General features: G+C 41.2%; 1 protein-coding gene across 1 annotated transcript in view; it reads left to right on the top strand.

Moving 5' to 3' along the window:
- Positions 1 to 1,893: 1,893 nt before the first annotated feature.
- Positions 1,894 to 24,559, top strand: part of UBTD1 (ubiquitin domain containing 1) — a 32,456-nt gene continuing 9,790 nt past the window's right edge. Inside the window, exon 1 of the mRNA XM_072129747.1 lies at positions 1,894 to 2,494. Within this exon, the coding sequence (XP_071985848.1) occupies positions 2,413 to 2,494 (82 nt within the window). The 5' untranslated portion in view covers positions 1,894 to 2,412. The remainder of the gene's footprint in view (positions 2,495 to 24,559) is intronic.

The following is a 24,559-nucleotide window of genomic DNA, read 5'->3' on the forward strand; positions in this document are numbered from 1 at the left end:
TGCACTGAATATCCACCCTAAAAAAGAACCATTGAACATTTGTGTTCTGTTCTGTATCTTACATGAGTCCTCTGTTTGTAATCTGTATTTTTTTGTATCAGAATCCATGGTGATTTACATTATCAACAAAGTGACCCTATGACGCCAGACAGACAGTGCGACTCATAGGTATGTCATGATTAAGGGCGTGCGTTCCCGCTCGAAACGCTTATACTCACTTCTATGGATTGGTTATGATGTAACCCAAATAAAGGTAATTGATGTTGGGTACCTGGCGGGACCGTGATTATATTCTTCATATTCTACATGCCTTGGCAGGTAGGTGGCCCGTGCCGGATTTGACACATGTGGCATAACATGGGAAGGTGAGCTGGTGTTTCACTTAGTGCGACTCCACTGCAGAATGTCAGTTGCGATTTGCAACAGGGCAGGCACCAAACAGTTGCTACTGCGGTGTTAAGCAGCAAGGAGGGAAGCACAACTTTTGCATTCCAGAGGTAGAATACTGCACCCTGTTGCCCCGTTCTTTGAACTGATGGCACACTAAAGCCTCGTGCACACGAACAAGACACGGTGCGGTGAGTACACATCATCTTACCGCACCATGAACAAGCACAGAAAAATATTGCACTTGTCCTGTATATCACTGTGCTACAACGGCAGCCGCTCCCTTCTCTATGGAGAGGGGAGGGATGGGAAGCGCTTACTTCTCCTCTCTCCTGCGCGTGGCTCTATGCTCACCTAGGTAACAGTCTGAGCGGGCACACATTTGTGTGCAAGGAGCCAAAGCGCTGTTTCCCATCTCCGATTTGGCTTCCGTTTTGCATTTTCCGTAAAAAAAACCCAAACAGTTGTACAAGCCGTGATTTAGCTGCAATTCCCAGCGCAGAGCCCTTTCTGCCCCCTAGGCTACAGTGGTGGGGAGGGAGCGGTAGCGGGCCACGTATTGGGGCTGCACACTAGCTATAGCCTGCACCTGGTTCCAACACAGGCTAAGGTGCAGTTCATGGCGTAGAAATGAACTGGGTGCACGATGCGCCTGGAAGTTGCGCCCATGCGGCTCATATCTTTCAGGAGGTCGGAGCCTCGGATGCCGGGTGGACGGGGCTTGGATCATACGCATGCGTTTCATTGGAAACACATATACGTTTTAGCCAAACCACCTCCCTCTTGCGTTTTGGATACAACAAAAAACGCCACGTGGGAAACCACCCTGAGGCTCAACAAACGGGCAACACATTGATTGCAAAATCTCTGTTTTGTGGCCTTTTTTTTATTTTTATCAATTAAATACAAAGTTTCATGTGAGATTCCACTACTTTTTATTTTAAGACTCATAGATTGGAATTTAATAAACCCTGCGAGCGGCGCATCAGCCTAAAAATACCTACCGGGAGAAGGCGGTGGTTGCATTGGGTGAGGCCAGTTACGCCACAAAACCAATATAAAGTGACCTCACGCTATATGGGCAAGTACTGATAACAACCCAATGAAACCTCCTTTGTCAGCAGCAGGCGACTACCTCTGCAGATGCTTATCCCGAAAATAACTTTTATTTAAGAGTCAGCGCAGCAGAGATTGCAATCTGCTGAAACCACAATACAAGTCGCCCTGTGTTCTCGCCCAGGGAGGATACATGAGCTTTTCTTTTAATCTAATTAAAACACAAGACTTCCCCCAGCAGGACCCTGTGCCCCTTTGCCCTGGTATAATGTACAGGGGGGGGATCACTGACCCTAGATTACCGCAGGAGATTCCTTACACTGGAGGATTAGATGAATAGAACTGCACACAGCAGGAAGGAGGAGAAGAGGAAGAGAGGAGGGGGGGGGGGGGTGTTGGTTGCTGCAGGGAGATATAATAAAAATCCTCAGAGCACAGCAGGAGAGCTGATCAGGCAGCAGCATGGGGGCAGTGGTGCAAGGGTTAAGCTGAATGCAAGCGTGGAGTAGGGAGGAGAGTGCAGGAAAAGCTGAGTGGCTGGGTCACATGCTCACCTGAATGGGGAGGAGTGAGAGAGAGGTGGATCTTTTTTTTTTTTTTTTGCAAGGGAAAAAAAAAAATATTTCCCAACAAACAAATAACACAAGCTCTTTATTTGCAAACAAGCAGGAGGCTGTGGTATGCAGGAAGGGACTGGCCCGGGTCATCCCCCCTCCCCTATGACTACTGCAACAAGGAAGCTACAAGCCACTTCGCAGGACATAGGATTCTAGAGAGTTTTCCTTCCATGCCCAGTGCTGCTGGCAGAGGGGGAAAAGCAGGGCAGTGCATGTGCAAGTGACATGAAAGAAGGGAAAAGTTTGGGAAGATCCTGTGTCCTGGAAGTGGGATCTGCCTGCCTGGAGCTGCTGCTTTGCTATAAACACTGGATTGAGCTGTGCATGGGGATTTGCTGACCATAATCCTGCCATGGGAGGCTGCATGGGAAGACCAAGGACTGACAACCAGAGATCCCAGTCCAGGGCCTCTGCAAACACTCGCAAGAGATCAGGTAGGTAGCCTGGCTCCATGTGCCTGCAGTGCATACCAGCCTCCACAGGGGGGGTTTATACATATTATTTGCCCCGCTTCTAAAAGCAGTTTGTTACAATGTATCAGGAAGTTCTGCTTTATACAAACATGGTTTCATCTGGGAACTTTTCAGAACCTGGGATCATTAGTTACTAGTTCATTCAATATCATTATACACATCATATTACATATATACTCACCCATGTTACTATAATTTATCAATATCTGCTTTACTTGTATTTTCTATGCAGTTGAATGCTCACTATTGTTATCAGCCTTATTGTAGGATCCAAGAATAGGGAAGCAGCACTCCGTAAAACAAGTGTTTTATTCCACCAGTGTGAAGATACAACGTTTCAGCTAGCTCAATGTAGCCATTTTCAAGTAGCCTTATTGTAGGGTTATTAATCAATTAATTGCAAAATGTATACTTGTGTATGTGAGTAATATCACTAGTGGGGTTTAGTGCACATATACATAAGTCTCTAGTATAAGAGTTGTATGAACCTTATCAAAAGAATCAAACCCTCCTAATATGACTATAGAGATGTCTAATATTGATATGCCATATTAAATAACTATGGGAAACCCATTATTTAGGATTTGGCCTTGTTAGACTGATAAATGGCAAAATTTTTTTTTTGTCTCAATCTTAAGGGAGGAAATCCACTTTGTATTAGAGTACTAGTAAAGTGGATGAAAAGCCGACCTGCTGTGCGGTTTACAATGGGGTTTGTGTTAGGATAGAGCCACTGATTTACATTTCCAAGTGTACATGGTTATCTAGTGTTAGGAGCCTGGTGCATATCATTAGATGTCAGGCCGAGTTCACACCTTGTGTTTGTGTTTGGAATCTCATTGCAAATGTATCAGGAAGTAAATTCATGTGTTGTGTTAGAAAATTCATGCGACTTGACGTTTGCAACGAGGGTACGCACAATGTGAACTCTAAAATGTCCACGGGGTGTGTGAAAATGCCATGGGGTTACACATTATTTTAGCCAATGGATAACATATAGAAATTCATGGGATCATAGAGAATTTGGACATTTTAAAATACAGAACTGATGAATGAGGCCTGAGGGTACTGGCCAAACCAAAACCTGCTGGTGGTAGCGAATGGAGCAGTGTTGGGCCTACGGTAAGCATGCTCAAAGCTTGACAAAGATCCAGACACATCGGATCAGACATTACATATACTTTAATTCTATTCTGGATTAAGTTGTATAATCATATTCTCCCTTCTGTGCTCGGGTTCTGAAGATGAACATTTGGCGTCATTAGGGCATCTGCCCTTTTGTAGATCTTCAATATGTAATGTCACATCAGCTTTGGTGAACCATTTGCCTCTAGGGCTGACTCTAATCTCAGGATTGCTATGAAGAGATAAAATTGAGGTGATTAACACATAAATAGAATCAAAAGTTTCTCCGTAGAAGCCAATGGTGAATGATATTCTGCAGCATTGCACATATTGAAGTCAATGGATAGTCCGTCCCAAGTGACTTCTCTTTATTACATCCATATGTCCTAATGGTTCTGGGAAACTGCAGCTCATCCGAGTGAATCCATTCTCTCCCATTGTGATGCCTCTTTCACACGAACGTATGTTCGCCTGGGCAAGCGTACAGCAGCGCGCTGGAGAGAGGAGGAGTAGTGTGGCACGGGTGTTTGTAGAAGCAAGCTCTATCTTTTTTTTTTTCCCATCTTCTGAATGGTATGGCGGGCAATGCGTCTATTCATATAGACCTGTATGAGAGGTGTACATAGAGAAAATTATTTAAAAAAAATAAAAAAAAGCCTAATTTTTTTATACATTCCTAGATATAAGTCTGAGGAGGCACATTGGACTCAAATCTGAAGATCTCGCACCGGTACCACCTCTTGGGATACAGCAAGTGAAGCCGGGATAATGCCCTTGCTTCATTGCATATGCTTAAAAAAAAAAAATCATACAGGGTGATTTGGGACACTATGCCCCTGGTCCATAAGGATTTGTTGGTGGTTTTGTGTCCCAAATCGCCATGACAGGTTCCCTTTAAATATTGGCCATAAAAATTACATGGAAAAAAATGCTTTCTCCTAGATTCATAGCATGAATTCTGCAATCACATTGATTGGAGACCCCTTTAGATGCTTTGAACAGGCAAACACATTAGTTATGGCCTCTGTCCCCACAACGCTACAAAAATTTTAAAAGGGTATGTTCCCAGTTGATGGGGGGCTAAGAAGCTGATCAGGTCTCACTGTTGGGCCCGACAGAGATCCAGAGAATGGGTGTCTAGTTCTCACTAAAGGATGGAGCATCAGATTGAGCATGTGCCCTGACACGTCATTCAATAGTATGGGAGTGGTGGAAGTTGCCGAGCACAGCACTCTGATATCTCCAGTATTCCCATTCATGACGGTGCTGGAGAATTTTGAGCGATGTGCTCGGCAAATACCAACATGGCAATGGAGTGGCAGGACGCATTCTAGTTCTGCCATTACCAAGGACAGGACCCCCTTTCTACAAATTGATAGGCCCTCTCATGCAGCGGATGACCTCAGAAATATCTGAGGAACATGAAACGGAGTGGCATCCTGATTCCTAAGATCTCATGCCAGTTGGATCAATTCTGTGTGTGACTGCGCTCAGTATTGACGTGGACCTCGAGCAGCAGTGGCGAGCTGGATCGCTATCGTTACGTGTCTGCGTGCAAAACTATTTACATAACATTCCTTAAAGACCTTTAACCAGAACATGAATGTGACTGTAGATACAGGTTCAAGGTGACAATATGTTTCTATGTTGCCGTTCTATAGCGTCCACTTCCCTATCAGCTATATGAACAACACAAAGACTTTGCCTCGGGAACTTTTCTCGCTCGGGTCTGATAATGCGTCTCCCCATTTGTCCCCATATCTGTCATATGTTACTTCTGGTGTAATGTGTTTGGGCACTTGGCAACAATTGTTGCATTTAAACTGAATTATGTTGGTGAATTTACTAGAACTACCACTTCATTTATTTCTCTTCCATGATGCCAGTCACATTCTTTGGGGTGTTTTAAAATTGGGCAAAACAAATTGGGCCCTATCATACCCACAGATAAGGAGAACGGTGGGTGCGAGGTACCTCAGTCGGGAACCCCGTCGCTCCCTGAGATGAGCGCAGCAGATGGCCGCGCATGTCCGCTCGGCTCCATTCATCTCTATGGAGTTGACGGAGGTGGCTGCAAAGCGCCAGATGAACCCCCCCTTTCTTGTGATCTGTTGAGACCCCCACTGATCAGCAGGTAGGGCCCTATCCTGTGGATAGGGCTTAACTTGTTTCATGGGAAAACCCCTTTAAGGGCAAAGCAGTCCCATCCTTATTGGTCAGACATCTGTTATTTGGGAGATTCTATGTTCCCCTATATACATTTGTTGGTTGACTGGACTGTAAAACCCAACTAAACAATAATGTAATTTTGGATTTGTGCAACACAACATATCCTTAGTCTGAACTTGACCTTCAAGCATATATCGTAGTCAAGGATTTGTGAGGTACAGTTTGTACTTAAAGAATTGTTTGGACATGGTGTTTGGTAAAGTCCTAAATGGATATAAAAATTCAGAAGCAAGTTCATGTGATTCCACCACCTACATACATGCATGCTCAGTCATTCAATAGGAGAGCAACTTGGCCATCTATTGCCCATGGGCACCAATAGGCGCAGCTTATCCGGATGTACGGATTGTCTGCATCTTGGCCTTCATGGAGCCGTGTCCCAGCAGGTTTATCCTTCTTTCCTCTGAATGTTGTCTAGGTCTTCCAGTAACTTTATAATCCCATTTCTATATAAATCATTCACATATCGCACTATAACCCGCCTTGTGTTTTTCCACTAAGTCAAAATATGTGCGGACTGCTTTGAGTCATTGGGTTTGATTATGTATCCGAGAAACAATTCTATCTCCTGATCTTTGGATGGAATGAGATGGCAACAACCTCTTCCTAAAATAGACTCAGGAATTATTATGAAATGAGTGGCCATACCTGGATTGAGAGTAGTATCAAATGCCAGATTTTTAAATTGATAAGGATGGGAAAACTTGGTTCCATTTTAGACCCCACTGTATAAGCACCTCTGCTGGTCGCAAAGGAATTGTTGTCTTTTTTATGTAGCTCCAACTGGAATTCAATGACTGAAGCTATGTACTACTATCTGGGGCAGATTAAGACTACCCTGGGATGTAAGAATATTATGGCCTTCCTACATCGGCTCCTTAGGGAATAGGGAGTGGGTCCTTTCTGCTGCTTTCAATCTGCAGTTTAGGGATCTTTGGAGGTCCTGAAATATCTTTTGTGTACATGTGTATTTAGAGTAGGAACAGATTGCAAGGTTTTGAGGGGGTGAAGGTCCTTCTGAGGATAAAATGTGGTAGTTGGTGTGGGTCGCCATGAGTCTTCAAGAAACCAGGGCCCTGAGCTACCGTCTTAACCGGCTACATTATAATCCACTACTGAATAGCCTTAATAGTCACCATAATGCCAAATACAAACTTGCTGATTGGTGGCAAAGCCAAAATTCTATCCTTTCTATCATGACTATAATGAGTTAATTTTGGGAAAGGCAATTCTTCAGCCATGATCCCGGGAGATATTTGTTACATGTGTTTTTCATTCTCTCTTGCGGTAGACGATGGCTCTTTGTGGTGGTGCTCATGTTCCTCACCTATGGAGAAGGGCCCCTTCCCACCAGACCCCTCAGAAGCTTCTTCTCTTCCGCACTGGTAGCTTCATCTCTGTGCACACGTTCACCTCTATTTGCTGATGATGATGGACGATGTAGATCATGGTCATTCTGCACCATTGATCCTTTTACAGTTAAAGGATCAGCAGAGCAGTGAGCTCAGACATCCGTGTAGTCCATCGCCATCAAACATAGATTAGAGGTCCATAGCGCACGCTCATCAATAGTTTATGGAGCACAAGCAACACAAAAGTGTTCTCGATCAATAGTCCAGAGAGCAGAAAGATCATAAATTGATTCAGTCCTGTCCTGGGCATCCATAATGTGTAACCACTGAAGATCAGCTGGAAGGTAGAAAGGGTAAGGGTCCGTGTTGGCAGCTTCTGCTACTGGACTTTTATGATTTTTCTGAAAAATGTGCAAAGTTAGGTTTTTATCAGGACTTTCTGCAAGACTCGTCACATAGTTGCTAGAGTATTTGGATCAGGGCCATTCAACTTCAAGGAGCTACCACCTCCAAAAAAAATACACCAACTACTCTAGTACAACACAAAATACCATGCCAGAGATTTTTGATGCAGCATTAATGCACTAAATATCCCCCCTGAACACTGCAGCCAGACGTTAACCAATCCAGACCCCAGACCAGACAAATGGGAAATATATAACCCACACCAAACAATGAATTCATACCCCAGAAATGACCAAGAACAATAATACACAACTCCCACTAACCAATACATAATATAAACCTTAGGCCAGCCAATAAGTAACACCTACCCCAGACAAAACAATAACTAATCATGGACCCAAGACCAGACAGTTTATATTAATGAAATCCCCCAGACCAAGCAATAATAATGGAGACCACAGCGCAGACAATAGAATGGAGACTCGAGAGCAGATTCATTTTATTCTATTTGAAGTAAAAAAGAGAATGTTTCACATACCCTGGCTTATACCATACCATGAGTAAGGCTTAAAAATAGTCGAAACGCGTTGGTGTCTTCACCTACATGTACACTGTTGTACATTTTTATGGATGAAGAATAAAGGAATATAGCTCCTGATAAAAGCAAATACTACCAACATCAAGACCAGAGCGCCGGTGTACCGGGAGTAGGAGAGGATCTGTGAGACCTGAGTACTGCTGCCAAGTACTTGCAGCCCCATACTCCCAACCTGCTTCGGGACATCCTTATCAATGAGGGCCCATATCACTGATAAAGTATCTTTTTTAAATGGGTCTTCCATCCATAACATAGTCACTCAGCTAATGTCTACATCCAATGTCCAATGCTCTGCGCGCTGTGTAGCTGCCATGCAGCATTGTCATAGCTCAGCTTCCACCATTAGGCACCATTGAAGGACAATGCCCCCAATTATGGCAAAAGTCACTGTCTACAGAAAGAAAGCCAATGCTGACCCATACTAACCCCCTATCAAGGTGACATGATGACTACTCCGCTAAAGGGCTGGTCATCCCATGATGACTAATTTACAAATTTTTTTACAGTATCGGCCAACACTAGCCATGGGTAATCATAAGTAAGGGGTCTATATAAATCCATTCTCAATAGGTCCCGTCACTATGACTTATTTGCATCATGTATAAAAGGGGTTGTCCAATTGCTTTTTGTCCATGAATGCAGTAGGTTGAAATAATAGCTAGCATCCCAAGATATTTGTGCCCTATACTGCATTGTGTGGACGGCGTCTTATAAAGGAATCTTTACTAATACAGTCTCTCGACCATTAAATTGGACAATGTTCATTCTATAAGTCTAGGAAATTTTTGCACATCTTGTAAAAATTCATCCTGGAAGTATCAGCGCCGGGGCTGGATGAGTAGTATTGCAGCTGTCTTATTACATTCCACGTAACAGGCAATAACCTGTTTCCTCCACATCTGTAGCGAGTAATGCAGCTGCATCCAGAATGTACAGAGCGTTCCCACCCAAAAAGATGTAAATCCTCCGCTCCTTGTGAGCTCAGACAGAGCTTAATATTTAAAGATCTCTGGATTCTGAAACTTCCATATTACAATGCACTAAATATTTTAGGCTGCTGAACATCCCTAAAGATGTAATTTGTATTGGTATAAGATATAAGGCAAAAGGTACAGCCATGGGCGTAACTTGAGGGGGTATAGAGGGTGCTGTCGCAATCGGGCCCAAGGCTTAGGGGGCCCATAAAGTGTAACTTTCCCATAGGAGAAGACTAGTACTATAAACCACACACTATAGTCGGGGGGGGGGGGGGGGGGCGGCTGACACAGACTTCGCACCTGGGCCCATCAGCTTTAAATTATGCTGCTGGCAGCCGACAAAAAGGATCGCCACTTTAATTGACAGACCCCTTTGTGGTAAACTGGGTGCCAACCTGTCTTTAGGGACTAATGCCTCGGGATGCCCATGGCTAGCCTCTTGTGAAGCGGGCACTGTACCCAATTGAGTGTTGCATACCCTTCCGGTTCTGCAATGTTGCATCCTTGCATCACGTGACCTTTTTGCAGCTCGGTTCCATTAAAGTGAGTTAGGCTGAGCTGCAATAACAAGCCTTACCACTATCCAATTAACGGCGCTCTCTTTGGTAAGTAGTGACCTAGGTGATTGGTTGGGGTGTCAGACGCACAAACAATTTTTTGGTGGACATATCATTCGGCGACGTATTACACTGATGACATATGATGGCAAAAAACGGACCACAGAATTCGTTGTTTGGGGCGTAAAAACGGCACAGGTTGGTCTGCATGTAACCGGACCTTGTACCGGGCTAATTCTGGTTTCTGATAAGAAGTGAATAGAATGTATCCACAGTGTAGACTACAAACTGATACAATGTAGCAGATTATAAGTAACGTTTGGGCAGCTGCTACAGAAGTGATGAGCTCAATTTTATACTTTTTTTGGATTTTTTTTAAGGATGACTAAAACCCCTTTAAGTGTTTCTTTATAAAACCTAATAGAAGAGAACAACTTAAAGATTTTATATTTAACTCTGCAATTAGAAATGAAGCTGTTGCCTTCCACATACAGAGGCGCAGCCAGGCTGCAGCGACACGGAGCTCAGGGTGCTGTTTAATTCATACATATCCAGCTTTTAAAGGTGTCCTCTTTCTTTTTGTGGGGGGAGGTGGTTGTTACAGTAACTGTAGTAATAAGCGCTTCTCAATTTCAATTGTTTGTGGGCAGACGGCTTGAAGGAGACGGATTCTGGGGGCTGAGCAGTCTCCTCATCCTTAATTACATAGATAAAAGAAAATACATGAAATGAGAATCCTGATATACTATTATATCTCCCCTAATTTTTGGACGAAGTTTCAATATCTTATATTTTGTTTAGTATATGATAAGTAATGTCATGTATGTACACAGTGACTGCACCAGCAGCAGAATAGTGAGTGCTGCTCTGGGGTATAATACAGGATGTAACTCAGGATCAGTACAGGATAAGTAATGTCATGTATGTACACAGTGACTGCACCAGCAGCAGAATAGTGAGTGCAGCTCTGGGGTATAATACAGGATGTAACTCAGGATCAGTACAGGATAAGTAATGTCATGTATGTACACAGTGACTGCACCAGCAGCAGAATAGTGAGTGCAGCTCTGGGGTATAATACAGGATGTAACTCAGGATCAGTACAGTATGTAACTCTGCATCAGTTAAAAACAAAAATGATAATTCTGGGTAGGGGTTATGTATAACAGGTTCACCTCTGGTTCACTACTACAGCAGTCGCACTGATAACAGTGGAGACTATGAAGCAGTTTTGCTTATGACCCTCTCCTCGGTGATTGAACCCCTCCTCTATCTATCCTCGTGCACTGCTTTATCTTGTACATTGCCCTGTAACTTACTATTTCTGTGCTTTCAACTTATAATATTTCATTATTCTTAATGACTTCAGGCAGAAAAATGAGCTGGTAATTCTGTGCAGTTTTCCTTCATTGTCCCAGGCATTTCTTTCCTTCCTTGTTTAGTGATAACTCGGTGATCTTTTGGCCTTCAGCAGACAGGTACACACAGGTACGCACCGCTCTTACCTCCTGTAGTAAATTAAACACGCATACAAACAGAGTTCAGATATGGTTCGATTTCATTATGTGCTGCACACAACTATGTAGTGGCATCTGAGTGACCCAAAGAAGAAAAAAAAAAAAAGCTACATGGTATTTTTCTCAAAAATACAAGAATATAACTACTAGAATACTGCCCCTATGTACAAGAATATAACTACCATAATACTGCCCCCTATGTACAAGAATATAACTACCATAACACTGCCCCCTATGTACAAGAATATAACTACCATAATACTGCCCCCTATGTACAGGAATATAACTACTATAATACTGCCCCCTATGTACAAGAATATAACTACCATAATACTGCCCCCTATGTACAGGAATATAACTACTATAATACTGCCCCTATGTACAAGAATATAACTACTAGAATACTGCCCCCCTATGTACAGGAATATAACTACTAGAATACTGCCCCCCATGTACAAGAATATAACTACTAGAATACTGCCCCCCTATGTACAGGAATATAACTACTATAATACTGCCCCTATGTACAAGAATATAACTACTATAATACTGCTCCCTATGTACAAGAATATAACTACTATAATACTGCCCCCTATGTACAAGAATATAACTACTATAATACTGCTCCCTATGTACAGGAATATAACTACTAGAATACTGCCCCCCCCTATGTACAGGAATATAACTACTAGAATACTGCTCCCTATGTACAAGAATATAACTACTAGAATACTGCTCCCTATGTACAAGAATATAACTACTAGAATACTGCTCCCTATGTACAAGAATATAACTACTATAATACTGCCCCCTATGTACAGGAATATAACTACTATAATACTGCCCCCTATGTACAAGAATATACCTACTATAATACTGCCCCCTATGTACAGGAATATAACTACCATAATACTGCCCCCCTATGTACAGGAATATAACTACTATAATACTGCCCCTATGTACAGGAATATAACTACTATAATACTGCCCCTATGTACAGGAATATAACTACTATAATACTGCCCCTATGTACAAGAATATAACTACTATAATACTGCCCCCTATGTACAAGAATATAACTACTATAATACTGCCCCCCCTATGTACAGGAATAAAACTACTATAATACTGCACCCTATGTACAGGAATATAACTACTATAATACTGCCCCCTATGTACAAGAATATAACTACTATAATACTGCCCCCTATGTACAAGAATATAACTACTATAATACTGCCCCCTATGTACAAGAATATAACTACTATAATACATCCCCCTATGTACAAGAATATAACTACTATAATACTGCCCCCTATGTACAGGAATATAACTACTATAATACTGCCCCCTATGTACAAGAATATACCTACTATAATACTGCCCCCTATGTACAGGAATATAACTACCATAATACTGCCCCCCTATGTACAGGAATATAACTACTATAATACTGCCCCTATGTACAGGAATATAACTACTATAATACTGCCCCTATGTACAAGAATATAACTACTATAATACTGCCCCCTATGTACAAGAATATAACTACTATAATACTGCCCCCCCTATGTACAGGAATAAAACTACTATAATACTGCACCCTATGTACAGGAATATAACTACTATAATACTGCCCCCTATGTACAAGAATATAACTACTATAATACTGCCCCCTATGTACAAGAATATAACTACTTTAATACTGCTCCCTATGTACAAGAATATAACAACGATAATACCGCCCCCTATGTACAAGAATATAACTACTATAATACTGCCCCCTATGTACAAGAATATAACTACTATAATACTGCTCCCTATGTACAGATATATAACTACTATAATACTGCCCCCTATGTACAGGAATATAACTGCTAGAATACTGCCCCCTATGTACAGATATATAACTACTATAATACTGCCCCTATGTACAGGAATATAACTACTATAATACTGCCCCCTATGTACAAGAATATAACTGCTAGAATACTGCCCCCTATGTACAGATATATAACTGCTATAATACTGCCCCCTATGTACAGGAATAAAATACTGTGGTCTCCTGTAGATACAGTTTCATATTGTATTAATAAAACACATTATTATGTCCTTTAAATAAATTTCTGTTTAGTTCAGCATTACTATGTTTTCCACGTTGATGCCCTGGTGACTAATTTAGTGATCCTGTAATTGTGTATAATTATATTGTTGTGAACGCTGCTTCAAAACTCACATGTCTGCTGTAAATTACACTGGTATCGGGTCTGACCGTGGCTTTCAAAATAGCGCATCTCCCCAGGTTCGTTGTCTGCTAGGAATTAATGGAATAAATATCGAGAGAAATTATTTCTCTTGTTTGAAATACAATTCTCAATATATTGATATATTTTTATCACCACACATAAAATATTTAAAAAAAATGATGGGTAACAATGGAAAGAGTAATTTGGTTGGTATTTCCAGCTGCGTGTTTGTCACTTGTCAGCTTTGCTGTATTGTCTGGAAGAGAATAGCAGAGCCATTTCACCACTGTATAAGTAACTGTACTATAGCATTTGCCAGCAGCAGGTAAATGGTTAACACCTATAATCCGCAGCAGCATAATGCAGCCAACACCCACCATGTATAAAGAAGGCTCAGCCCTGGAGCCCTCTAAATATATCCTCAACGGGATTGTGGCTACATGTACATCATTATGTGTTAGGGTAAATAGTAATGGGTCGAGCACAGAACCTTGGGCCACACACTACTTATAGCTTCTGTCCCTTGTAAGTAGGAATCATTGACCACAACTATCCAGATATGATCCTTCAGGAGAGGGTCTTCTCCAAGGGGGCGGTCTTCTCCAAGGGGGCGTCTTCTCCAAGGGTGCGGTCTTCTGGAGAGGTTTCACTGTAAACAGTAGGTCGAGCACATGCTAAACGTTATATTTGGACATTTAACCTATCAGACTTTAGGGCTACAGCATCTGGAGAGCTTGGGAGGGGATCCCCTTCTCCGAAACTTCCGGTTATTTGTTCCTGTGACCTAATCTCTCCTGATTGTACCAAACTTTCTGGGATCTATGACGTTGATGCTTTTCTAACTTTTTTGTACTGCTGGGTCATTAAAAGGGTTTTCCATAGGAGAGATTATCGATACCCTGTGACTACCCGTACCAGATGAACAACTCGATTCGTGGAGTATCCGCTATTGGACTGCACCTCCTCCTCGCCAGTCAATAGCCTGTTGATGGGTCATTGATGGTTGGGGACTGGAACACTCTTTAAAACCAATTTGATTATTATTGGTGCCAGGAAGATGACTCACAATATATAATCTTAAAACTATCCATTATTTACAATACAACAAATAAAAGTTATAAATAATTACAATGTATCTTCACATAAATGAACACGGCTCATAGGTCTCTCTCTGTCCTCCATATGACATTCCCTCCACCATCAGGTCATTTTACTAACTTTGAATATGTTTGTTTTCTATCACTTTTACTTGAAATACTTGAACTTTCGAAACCCAGCAATGTGAATAAGCCACATGACTCGGATGCCGCGGCCCTCGGGTTGCCGCCAGTAATCTTATAATTTGGCTGCCGCTGTCATGCAGGATTCCTTTGACATTGCATGCATGTTTTGTTGATGTCACCTAGCTCGGGGAGGAACAATAGGATGTGACGGGTAAAACGTGTGTCATCTAGGACTAAACAAAAACTTCCTGCGTCCAATAAATACTAGATCCTCCCAAAAAGTGTAAAAGGGGAAAGTGTCAGCAAGTTTGTCCATTTAGACAGCACAAAGTATTAGGTAATGTCCTGGAATAGATGTGTAATTGTTCCTTTGTGTAAATTGCAGCAGGACTATGGATTATACTTTTCAATTCCAGGATTGTAGCTTCTCTGAAAGAGTAATATGTCCTCACACTGCTGTGCTCTGTTTTCTTTGCAGCCAGTGTTGGACATTGTTCCAAGAGAGCTGTGTAATCATACCTTTGTGTATGTTAGTAGCTGCAGGAGTGTGAAATAAGGATGTGTATTCAAGGATTGTGGCTTATCGAAGTGTGGTGTGGTGGGGCGTGGGGTGGTCCTCACACTGCTGTGTCCTTGGCTCCCTACATTAAGATGATCCTCCTCTTTGCTGTTTTTTTTTACCTGGAACCTGCATGGCTTTTACTCGGGTTGGGCGCTTTGTAGAAACTCAATGCAGAGAGTTCAGCACGCAGTGTTAGTACGTCGCCCCTGTAGAAGTTACTATACACTCACCGGCCACTTTATTAGGTACACCATGCTAGTAACGGGTTGGACCCCCTTTTGCCTTCAGAACTGCCTCAATTCTTTGTGGCATAGATACAACAAGGTGCTGGAAGCTCCTCAGAGATTTTGGTCCATATTGACATGATGGCATCACACAGTTGCCGCAGATTTGTCGGCTGCACATCCATGATGCGAATCTCCCGTTCCATCACATCCCAAAGATGCTCTATTGGATTGAGATCTGGTGACTGTGGAGGCCATTTGTGTCCAGTGACCTCATTGTCATGTTCAAGAAACCAGTCTGAGATGCTTCCAGCTTTATGACATGGCGCATTATCCTGCTGAAAGTAGCCATCAGATGTTACAGGGTACATTGTGCTCATAAAGGGATGGACATGGTCAGCAACAATACTCAGGTAGGCTGTGGCGTTGTACCAAGGGGCCCAAAGAGTGCCAAGAAAATATTCCCCACACCATGATACCACCACCACCAGCCTGAACCGGTGATACAAGGCAGGATGGATCCATGCTTTCATGTTGTTGACGCCAAATTCTGACCCTACCATCCGAATGTCGCAGCAGAAATCGAGACTCATCAGACCAGGCAACATTTTTCCAATCTTCTACTGTCCAATTTTGATGATCTTGTGCAAATTGTAGCCTCAGTTTCCTGTTCTTAGCTGAAAGGAGTGGCACCCGGTGTGGTCTTCTGCTGCTGTAGCCCATCTGCCTCAAAGTTCGACATACTGTGCGTTCAGAGATGCTCTTCTGCCTACCTTGGTTGTAACGGGTGGCGATTTGAGTCACTGTTGCCTTTCTATCAGCTCGAACCAGTCTGCCCATTCTCCTCTGACCTCTGGCATCAACAAGGCATTTCCGCCCACAGAACTGCCGCTCACTGGATGTTTTTTCTTTTTTGGACCATTCTGTGTAAACCCTAGAGATGGTTGTGCGTGAAAATCCCAGTAGATCAGCAGTTTCTGAAATACTCAGACCAGCCCTTCTGGCACCAACAACCATGCCACGTTCAAAGGCCACAAATCACCTTTCTTCCCCATAATGATGCTCGGTTTGAGCTGCAGGAGATTATCTTGACCATGTCTACATGCCTAAATGCACTGAGTTGCCGCCATGTGATTGGCTGATTTAGAAATTAAGTATTAACAAGCAGTTGGTGTACCTAATATAGTGGCCGGTGTGTGTATATCACAGTACTGCTGCTACTAACAACACATGCAAAGGTCTGATTACACTTCTCTCGAGGGATAACATGAAACACTGGCTGCAGAGAGCACAGAGCAAATCAGTTTGAGGACTCTCTACTAAAAGCTACAATATATGAATATAAATCCATATGTCACAGTACTGCTGCTACTAACAACACATGCAAAGGTCTGATTGCTCTGCTCTGTGCAGCCAGTGTTCCATGTTATCCCTGGAGAGAAGAGTAGTGTGAGGACACTCTGCTAAAAGCTACAATATATGAATATTAATCCATATATAACAGTACTGCTGCTACTAATAACGCACACAGAGGTAGTTTTGCATATCTTGCTAGGGTCTTTAAGCTTTTTTTCTTCGGGATTCATTCTGTTCTCATCTTGGATGTAACCCTATGTCCTCCTACAGCCATCCCTGGCCATTGTCCTACCCCTCATGTCTGGGCTGCAGGTGCTCTGGATGCAGTGTGAGTTAATACAACACGTGGCGCAGCTATAAATAATGCATGTGAGTGCAAGGTAATGTGATCTCCGCTGTATGAGAAGAATAACTGCGATCAGATAATATTTCTGCCTTTCTCTCAGGACAGCGCTGCACCTTATCTCACAGCTGCCGCTTATGTTCTCTTATAGCTGCGCTTTTCATTCCTTTTGTAGTTTTCTAGCTTTTTTTATTTGGAGCATTTGTTTTTATTTTTCACTATGGTTTTTGTTTGTGATTTCAAGGACCATTTGCTTGTGTTACTTCTGTGCTTTAATAATTGCCCCTAAAATATCTGCATGTGCCTATTGTAGTACACGTTTTACAAAACTGAGTAATATAATACTGTCCCTTCTTATACATAGGGGGTAGTATTATAGTAGTTATATTCCTGTACATAGGGGGCAGTATTATAGTAGTTATATTCCTGTACATAGGGGGCAGTATTATAGTAGTTATATTCTTGTACATAGGGGGCAGTATTATAATAGTTATATTCCTGTACATAGGGGGCAGTATTATAATAGTTATATTCCTGTACATAGGGGGCAGTATTATAGTAGTTATATTCTTGTACATAGGGGACAGTATTATAGTAGTTATATTCTTGTACATAGGGGGCAGTATTATAGTAGTTATATTCCTGTACATAGGGGGTAGTATTATAGTAGTTATATTCTTGTGCATAGGGGGCAGTATAATAGTAGATATATTCCTGTACATAGGGGGCAGTATTATAGTAGTTATATTCTTGTACATAGGGGGCAGTATTATAGTAGTTATATTCCTGTACATAGGGGGCAGTATTATAGAAGTTATATTCCTGTACATAGGGGGCAGTATTATAGTAGTTATATTCCTATACATAGGGGGCAGTATTATAGTAGTTATATTCCTGTACATAGGGGGCAGTATTATAGTAGTTATATTCCTGTACATAGGGGGCAGTATTATAGTAGTTATATTCCTGTACATAGGGGGCAGTATTATAGTAGTTATATTCCTATACATAGGGGGCAGTATTATAGTAGTTATATTCCTATACATAGGGGGCAGTATTATAGTAGTTATATTCCTGTACATAGGGGGCAGTATTATAGTAGTTATATTCCTGTACATAGGGGGCAGTATTATAGTAGTTATATTCCTGTACATAGGGGGCAGTATTATAGTAGTTATATTCTTGTACATAGGGGGCAGTATTATAGTAGTTATATTCCTGTACATAGGGGGCAGTATTATAGTAGTTATATTCTTGTACATAGGGGGCAGTATTATAGTAGTTATATTCTTGTACATAGGGGGCAGTATTATAGTAGTTATATTCTTGTACATAGGGGGCAGTATTATAGTAGGTATATTCTTGTACATAGGGGGCAGTATTATAGTAGGTATATTCTTGTACATAGGGGGCAGTATTATAGTAGGTATATTCTTGTACATAGGGGGCAGTATTATAGTAGGTATATTCTTGTACATAGGGGGCAGTATTATAGTAGTTATATTCTTGTACATAGGGGAGTAGTATTATAGTAGTTATAGTCATGTATATGGGGGGGCAGTATTATAGTAGTTATATGACTATGATTAATGTACCTAACTGAAACATTTGAGCCAATTGCATTATTGTTACAGATCTTTTTAATTTGTAATTGTTATTATATTAGTTTTATTGTAGACATTCTTGTTAGTTTTAAACTTTAGCTCTTGGCTTTATCATTAGGTTATGTTAAGCCAATCCTCATCTAGTCTCTCAGTTGGTAATTAGTATTTACAAGACATTTTCCCTTCATAATCAAATTCAGTGAATACTTTGACATTAATACTGCTGTCTAGACAGTCTCATCAATACTCGGCAACATGTCATCGATCGACTGGCGGCAAAATCCTGCAGTTATTCTAAAACTGAAAACTTTTAGAACTTTTTGTCAAGTGGTTGATTGATCCGCTGATGGGCCCATGAGCGAACATAATTGTGGTCCTACAGAAGATGGCCCCAATAATAGCCAGTCACTTGTCATTCCTGGGGCTGTTGGACCTCTCGTATAGATGGAGGTGGGCCCAGAAGTCATAGGTAACATGTTAAGCTACAGACCGTGGTGAGTGTTTAGTTATTAGTAGCAGCAGGACTGTGGAATAAATAGATGTATATGAAGGGATTGTAAATAGAAGCATGTCCTCACACTGACTTGCTCTTACTTTTCTGCATTAAACTGCTTCTCCGCTCCACTTCTGTTCTGAGTGGCTGCTTTTAGTAATTTAATTAGAAGTCTGCTAAAGCTTTTTTATGTGTTAGATGGGAGGGGCTTTGTAGCTGCCAAATACAAAGAGTGAGCTCAGAGCACAGCAGTGTGAAGGCACAGTCCTGCTGCTACTAACACACAAACAAAGGTCTGATTACACATCTATACAGGGACAATGCATAACACTGTCTTCAGTTTTTTCCCTTTAAAGGGAACCTACCACCACAAATCTACCTATAAAGGTAGATTGGGTGGTAGGTGAATCAATGGGACGTGAGGATAGCCCTTTTAAGGGCTAATCCTCACGTCCCCACACTTTTTTTGTTTATTTTTACGCCCCGGTAGCCTCTTTTTCCCCTCCTACTCACCATCTTCGGCGCGGAGCTGCAGTAGTTATATTCTTGTACATAGGGGGCAGTATTGTAGTAGTTATATTCTTGTACATAGGGGGCAGTATTATAGTAATTATATTCTTGTACATAGGGGGCAGTATTATAGCAGTTATATTCTTGTACATAGGGGGCAGTATTATAGCAGTTATATTCCTGTACATAGGGGGCAGTATTATAGCAGTTATATTCCTGTACATAGGGGGCAGTATTATAGTAGTTATATTCCTGTACATAGGGGGCAGTATTATAGTAGTTATATTCCTGTACATAGGGGGCAATTATAGTAGTTATATTCTTGTACATAGGGAGCAGTATTATAGTAGTTATATTCTTGTACATACGGGGCAGTATTATAGTAATTATATTCTTGTACATAGGGGGCAGTATTATAGCAGTTATATTCTTGTACATAGGGGGCAGTATTATAGTAGTTATATTCTTGTACATAGGGGGCAGTATTATAGCAGTTATATTCTTGTACATAGGGGGCAGTATTATAGCAGTTATATTCTTGTACATAGGGGGCAGTATTATAGCAGTTATATTCCTGTACATAGGGGGCAGTATTATAGTAGTTATATTCCTGTACATAGGGGGCAGTATTATAGTAGTTATATTCCTGTACATAGGGGGCAGTATTATAGTAGTTATATTCCTGTACATAGGGGGCAGTATTATAGTAGTTATATTCTTGTACATAGGGAGCAGTATTATAGTAGTTATATTCTTGTACATACGGGGCAGTATTATAGTAATTATATTCTTGTACATAGGGGGCAGTATTATAGCAGTTATATTCTTGTACATAGGGGGCAGTATTATAGCAGTTATATTCTTGTACATAGGGGGCAGTATTATAGCAGTTATATTCCTGTACATAGGGGGCAGTATTATAGTAGTTATATTCCTGTACATAGGGGGCAGTATTATAGTAGTTATATTCCTGTACATAGGGGGCAGTATTATAGTAGTTATATTCCTGTACATAGGGGGCAGTATTATAGTAGTTATATTCTTGTACATAGGGAGCAGTATTATAGTAGTTATATTCTTGTACATAGGGGGCAGTATTATAGTAGTTATATTCTTGTACATAGGGGGCAGTATTATAGTAGTTATATTCTTGTACATAGGGGGCAGTATTATAGCAGTTATATTCCTGTACATAGGGGGCAGTATTATAGCAGTTATATTCTTGTACATAGGGGGCAGTATTATAGTAGTTATATTCTTGTACATAGGGGGCAGTATTATAGCAGTTATATTCCTGTACATAGGGGGCAGTATTGTAGTAGTTATATTCTTGTACATAGGGGGCAGTATTGTAGTAGTTATATTCTTGTACATAGGGGGCAGTATTGTAGTAGTTATATGGCTGTTATTACTGTACCTATCCCCTCCTATACTTTGTTTGAGTCCAAGTTTGGAGTACGTGAAGTAGACTCATGTGCAGCAGAGTCATAGGACTCAATAATCAGCCAGAAGTAGGTGTTTAGGACATACAAACTGATCTACTAATTGTAGGTACTACAATTGGGAAGTCTTTATAGAATTTGGGCTGTGAAAGAAGAATTCACTCTTCACTGGGTCTCTATCTACATTCTATTTGCTTTCTTGCCTTCTGATAGTTTCCCCTTTTAGGGGGCAGTTACACAACCAGATACCTTTGGTTCATGGACTTGGTTACCTGTAGGCTTGGTACCAGACCATGGAGCCTTTAGGTACTCGCTGACAATAGTGACCCCCTCAGGCAGTAACAATGTAATATTCAAATCTCTGCACAAACATCGGGTCATGAGGAAATATTTTACTGCTTCTATTATTCTTTATTGCTGGGCTCCCCAACTATAATCTATGACCTCTGGATTCCATTCCAAATGTGCAGGCAGCTAAATGTCCTCGGCAAGCGTCATTCCGCTGTTCGTCACTTGATTTGAAGGTGTTGTCATTGATGGTTTCCAGTCTAAAGACTGAAAAGAGACTGTCAGATTTTAATTGCTCGCTCCCTGTTCTCATTACCTATGTGTCATTCCTGATGGCAGAGATGTCAGTTAGTTGTATTTCAAGGAAGTTTCCTATAAAAACGTGACATTGCGTGACCTTCCTTGTCTGAACTGTTCTGGCTGCTCAGTAGATTTGCTGTATTTGGGACTGATGGAGATCGGTGAAGGACCTTGGATTTAAATTTTTGGTGGAGGCAGTCATCCCACCTTTAGGATCCTGAACCTGAAGTCTTTGAGTTATTGAGGCAACAGTAGAAAATTAACTGTAGATTGAACTTGTCGTGGTGGTGGCCATGGGACCTATGCCCCTTGTATCTTTATATTCTGTAATGCTGATGTATCTATTAGATATTATATTGCATCAATCATTTCAATCCCTATATGTGCCAAATTATAAAACCTGTCCTAATCCATGGAAACCTCCCGGAAACATCCATATTGAGGCTCGCTCGGTGGGGTGTCATAAGGTTGTCTTCTACAGGACCTCATTGACCCATTCTTGGGATAAGGTCTCTATACCAAGAATAGGTCTATCTAATGTAGACCCACCAAAGGATCTTCCGGTACAATGGGGAACAGATCTGGCATTGTCGAAGGGGATGGAGGTTATGGTAATATACTACCAGTGTGGAAATTTCGGGAAGGTTTTCTGGGTATTTTTGTCAGTTCTGCACAATTTGGGAGGGTGATACCTCAGAATAATTTTTATTTTGTGGGCTATTAGTCCAATGCTGTCTCTTGATGTCCATTCTATGGAATGACACTGTTGATGATCAGGCTTTTAGTCCATGGCCAGTAGTGCACAGTCCTGCTGCAAATCGGTATACAGACACTGAACAAGCAGGGCATCCAGAGAGGATTTCACTCCAAGGTTTCTAGAATAGTACACCTTGAGAAGTCCTCACATTTTGGATCTTCATCCAGCTCATCCGTGGATTTTGCGATGGAAAGCACTGAGGATTTCTTTCTATGAGGACATTTATCCTTATTTTGATACTTTTTTTTTTTTCTTCTTTTTGCAGGTTTTTTTTATTTTTTGTGGAGACTTTTAGGTACATTTTTGAAACTATTCTAGGGTCTCAATAAGTTTGCCGGTGCGTGTGTCTATTGCATTGTTCCTAGATGTATCTTTCCAAGACAGATGTTTTCTTTTGTTTTGTAAAGCAAATTTAGAGATTTTTTTTTTTTGTAGGTGCCTAATGAAGTACAACTGACCCCATGCTTGGTTTCATACATGCAAAAAAAAACCCCTGCAAATTGGGGACAGAAAAAAAACGGACCTGTATCACAACGGCACAGTTAGAAAGCTACATAGCACTGCTAAAGTACTACAGCCAAAAAAGTTTCAAAAGAAAACAAATGCTACATTTGCCCCTTTGTGTTCAGGGAATTTTTGCATGTTTGGGGATATGCACGAAATCCCATACTGGTTGTTTTCCCTATTTATAGTCTATTAGTCTAAAGAACTGTATTCTTTATGTTGCTATAGATTCAATAGGGGTGAGCTGCAGTACCACACACAACCTATTGACAAGAGGGGGGCGCTGTTTATGGAAGGCAGAAATGGTTGAGATTTTTGATGTCCAAACCAGGAGTGGAGTAAAAAAAGAGGAGGAACAGCTTCTCTCATTATCACACACCTGCTTTTGCCTTTGAAATCTGCATCTGAAAAACTGCACATGCGAACGCACCCTCACTAATAAATGCATAATAGAAATCGGCTAGAATTTTTTTTTTTTTTTTTTTTTTTATCAACAAATGGACCAAGGGACACAAGTGAACGGCTTTAAGTCCATTTGCAAATTGAATTATTTAGATGGAATCTCCTCTGCTCGAGCCATTCGCCTGATATCAAGATCCCATAAAACAAGATTATTGATTTTTTTTTTTTTTTTTCCTGCTCAAATTAACTAAATCCTTTTCCATTCACGTGCAGCATTTAATCCATCTGAGAACTGCGCTCAATGGAGACAACCTATTCTGCTCCATCTGCGTCATTCGAATGGAAATATTGATGATCTGAATATGATGTGTAAATGGAGGGTTAATGTATCCACGTTTCCATGTCCACCAGGCTCTCGTGGTATTATATGACTCGCGGACACCTTATGACGCTGACTGTGGGACACATCCGGTCTCCTGCATATCTATACATGAGAGTAGACCACTAAGCTGTGGCAGCAGTGCATCTACTTTAAAAGGATTGGGCATGTAAATGTTCGATATGACCAATCCATTTATCCCCAAGCACAATGAAATGTCAGCCTAATTGTGATGTCACACATGGCGTTTTTGGACCGTTTTTAGTTTAGTAAAAAACGCATCCTGTTTTTGAAAATGCATGCGTTTTTGTCTGTTTTAATTGCGCAAATTCGGAAAACCGTCAAACACATGCGTTTTTAAAAAACGGATGTGTTTTTTTACGCATGCGTTTTTTACAATCTAAAATCGCCATGTGACATCACCCTAACCTCTGATACGCATTAAGTTCATCAGTCCTGCTAAAATTTGAAGCTTTGTTAGATCTTGTTTGTGTGTTTGGCGTCCTCAAGCCTCTCCCATCTCTCCACAACTTGGCCGTAGTTGAAGGGGAGTTTTAAGAGGTTCTTTAATATGAATGCAACATTTTACTAGACACCATAGATGTCATGCAACATCTTGTAATACTTTATTGT

This window comes from Engystomops pustulosus, chromosome 11 (genome assembly GCF_040894005.1).
Source record: "Engystomops pustulosus chromosome 11, aEngPut4.maternal, whole genome shotgun sequence".
In the NCBI taxonomy this organism is placed as follows: domain Eukaryota; kingdom Metazoa; phylum Chordata; class Amphibia; order Anura; family Leptodactylidae; genus Engystomops; species Engystomops pustulosus.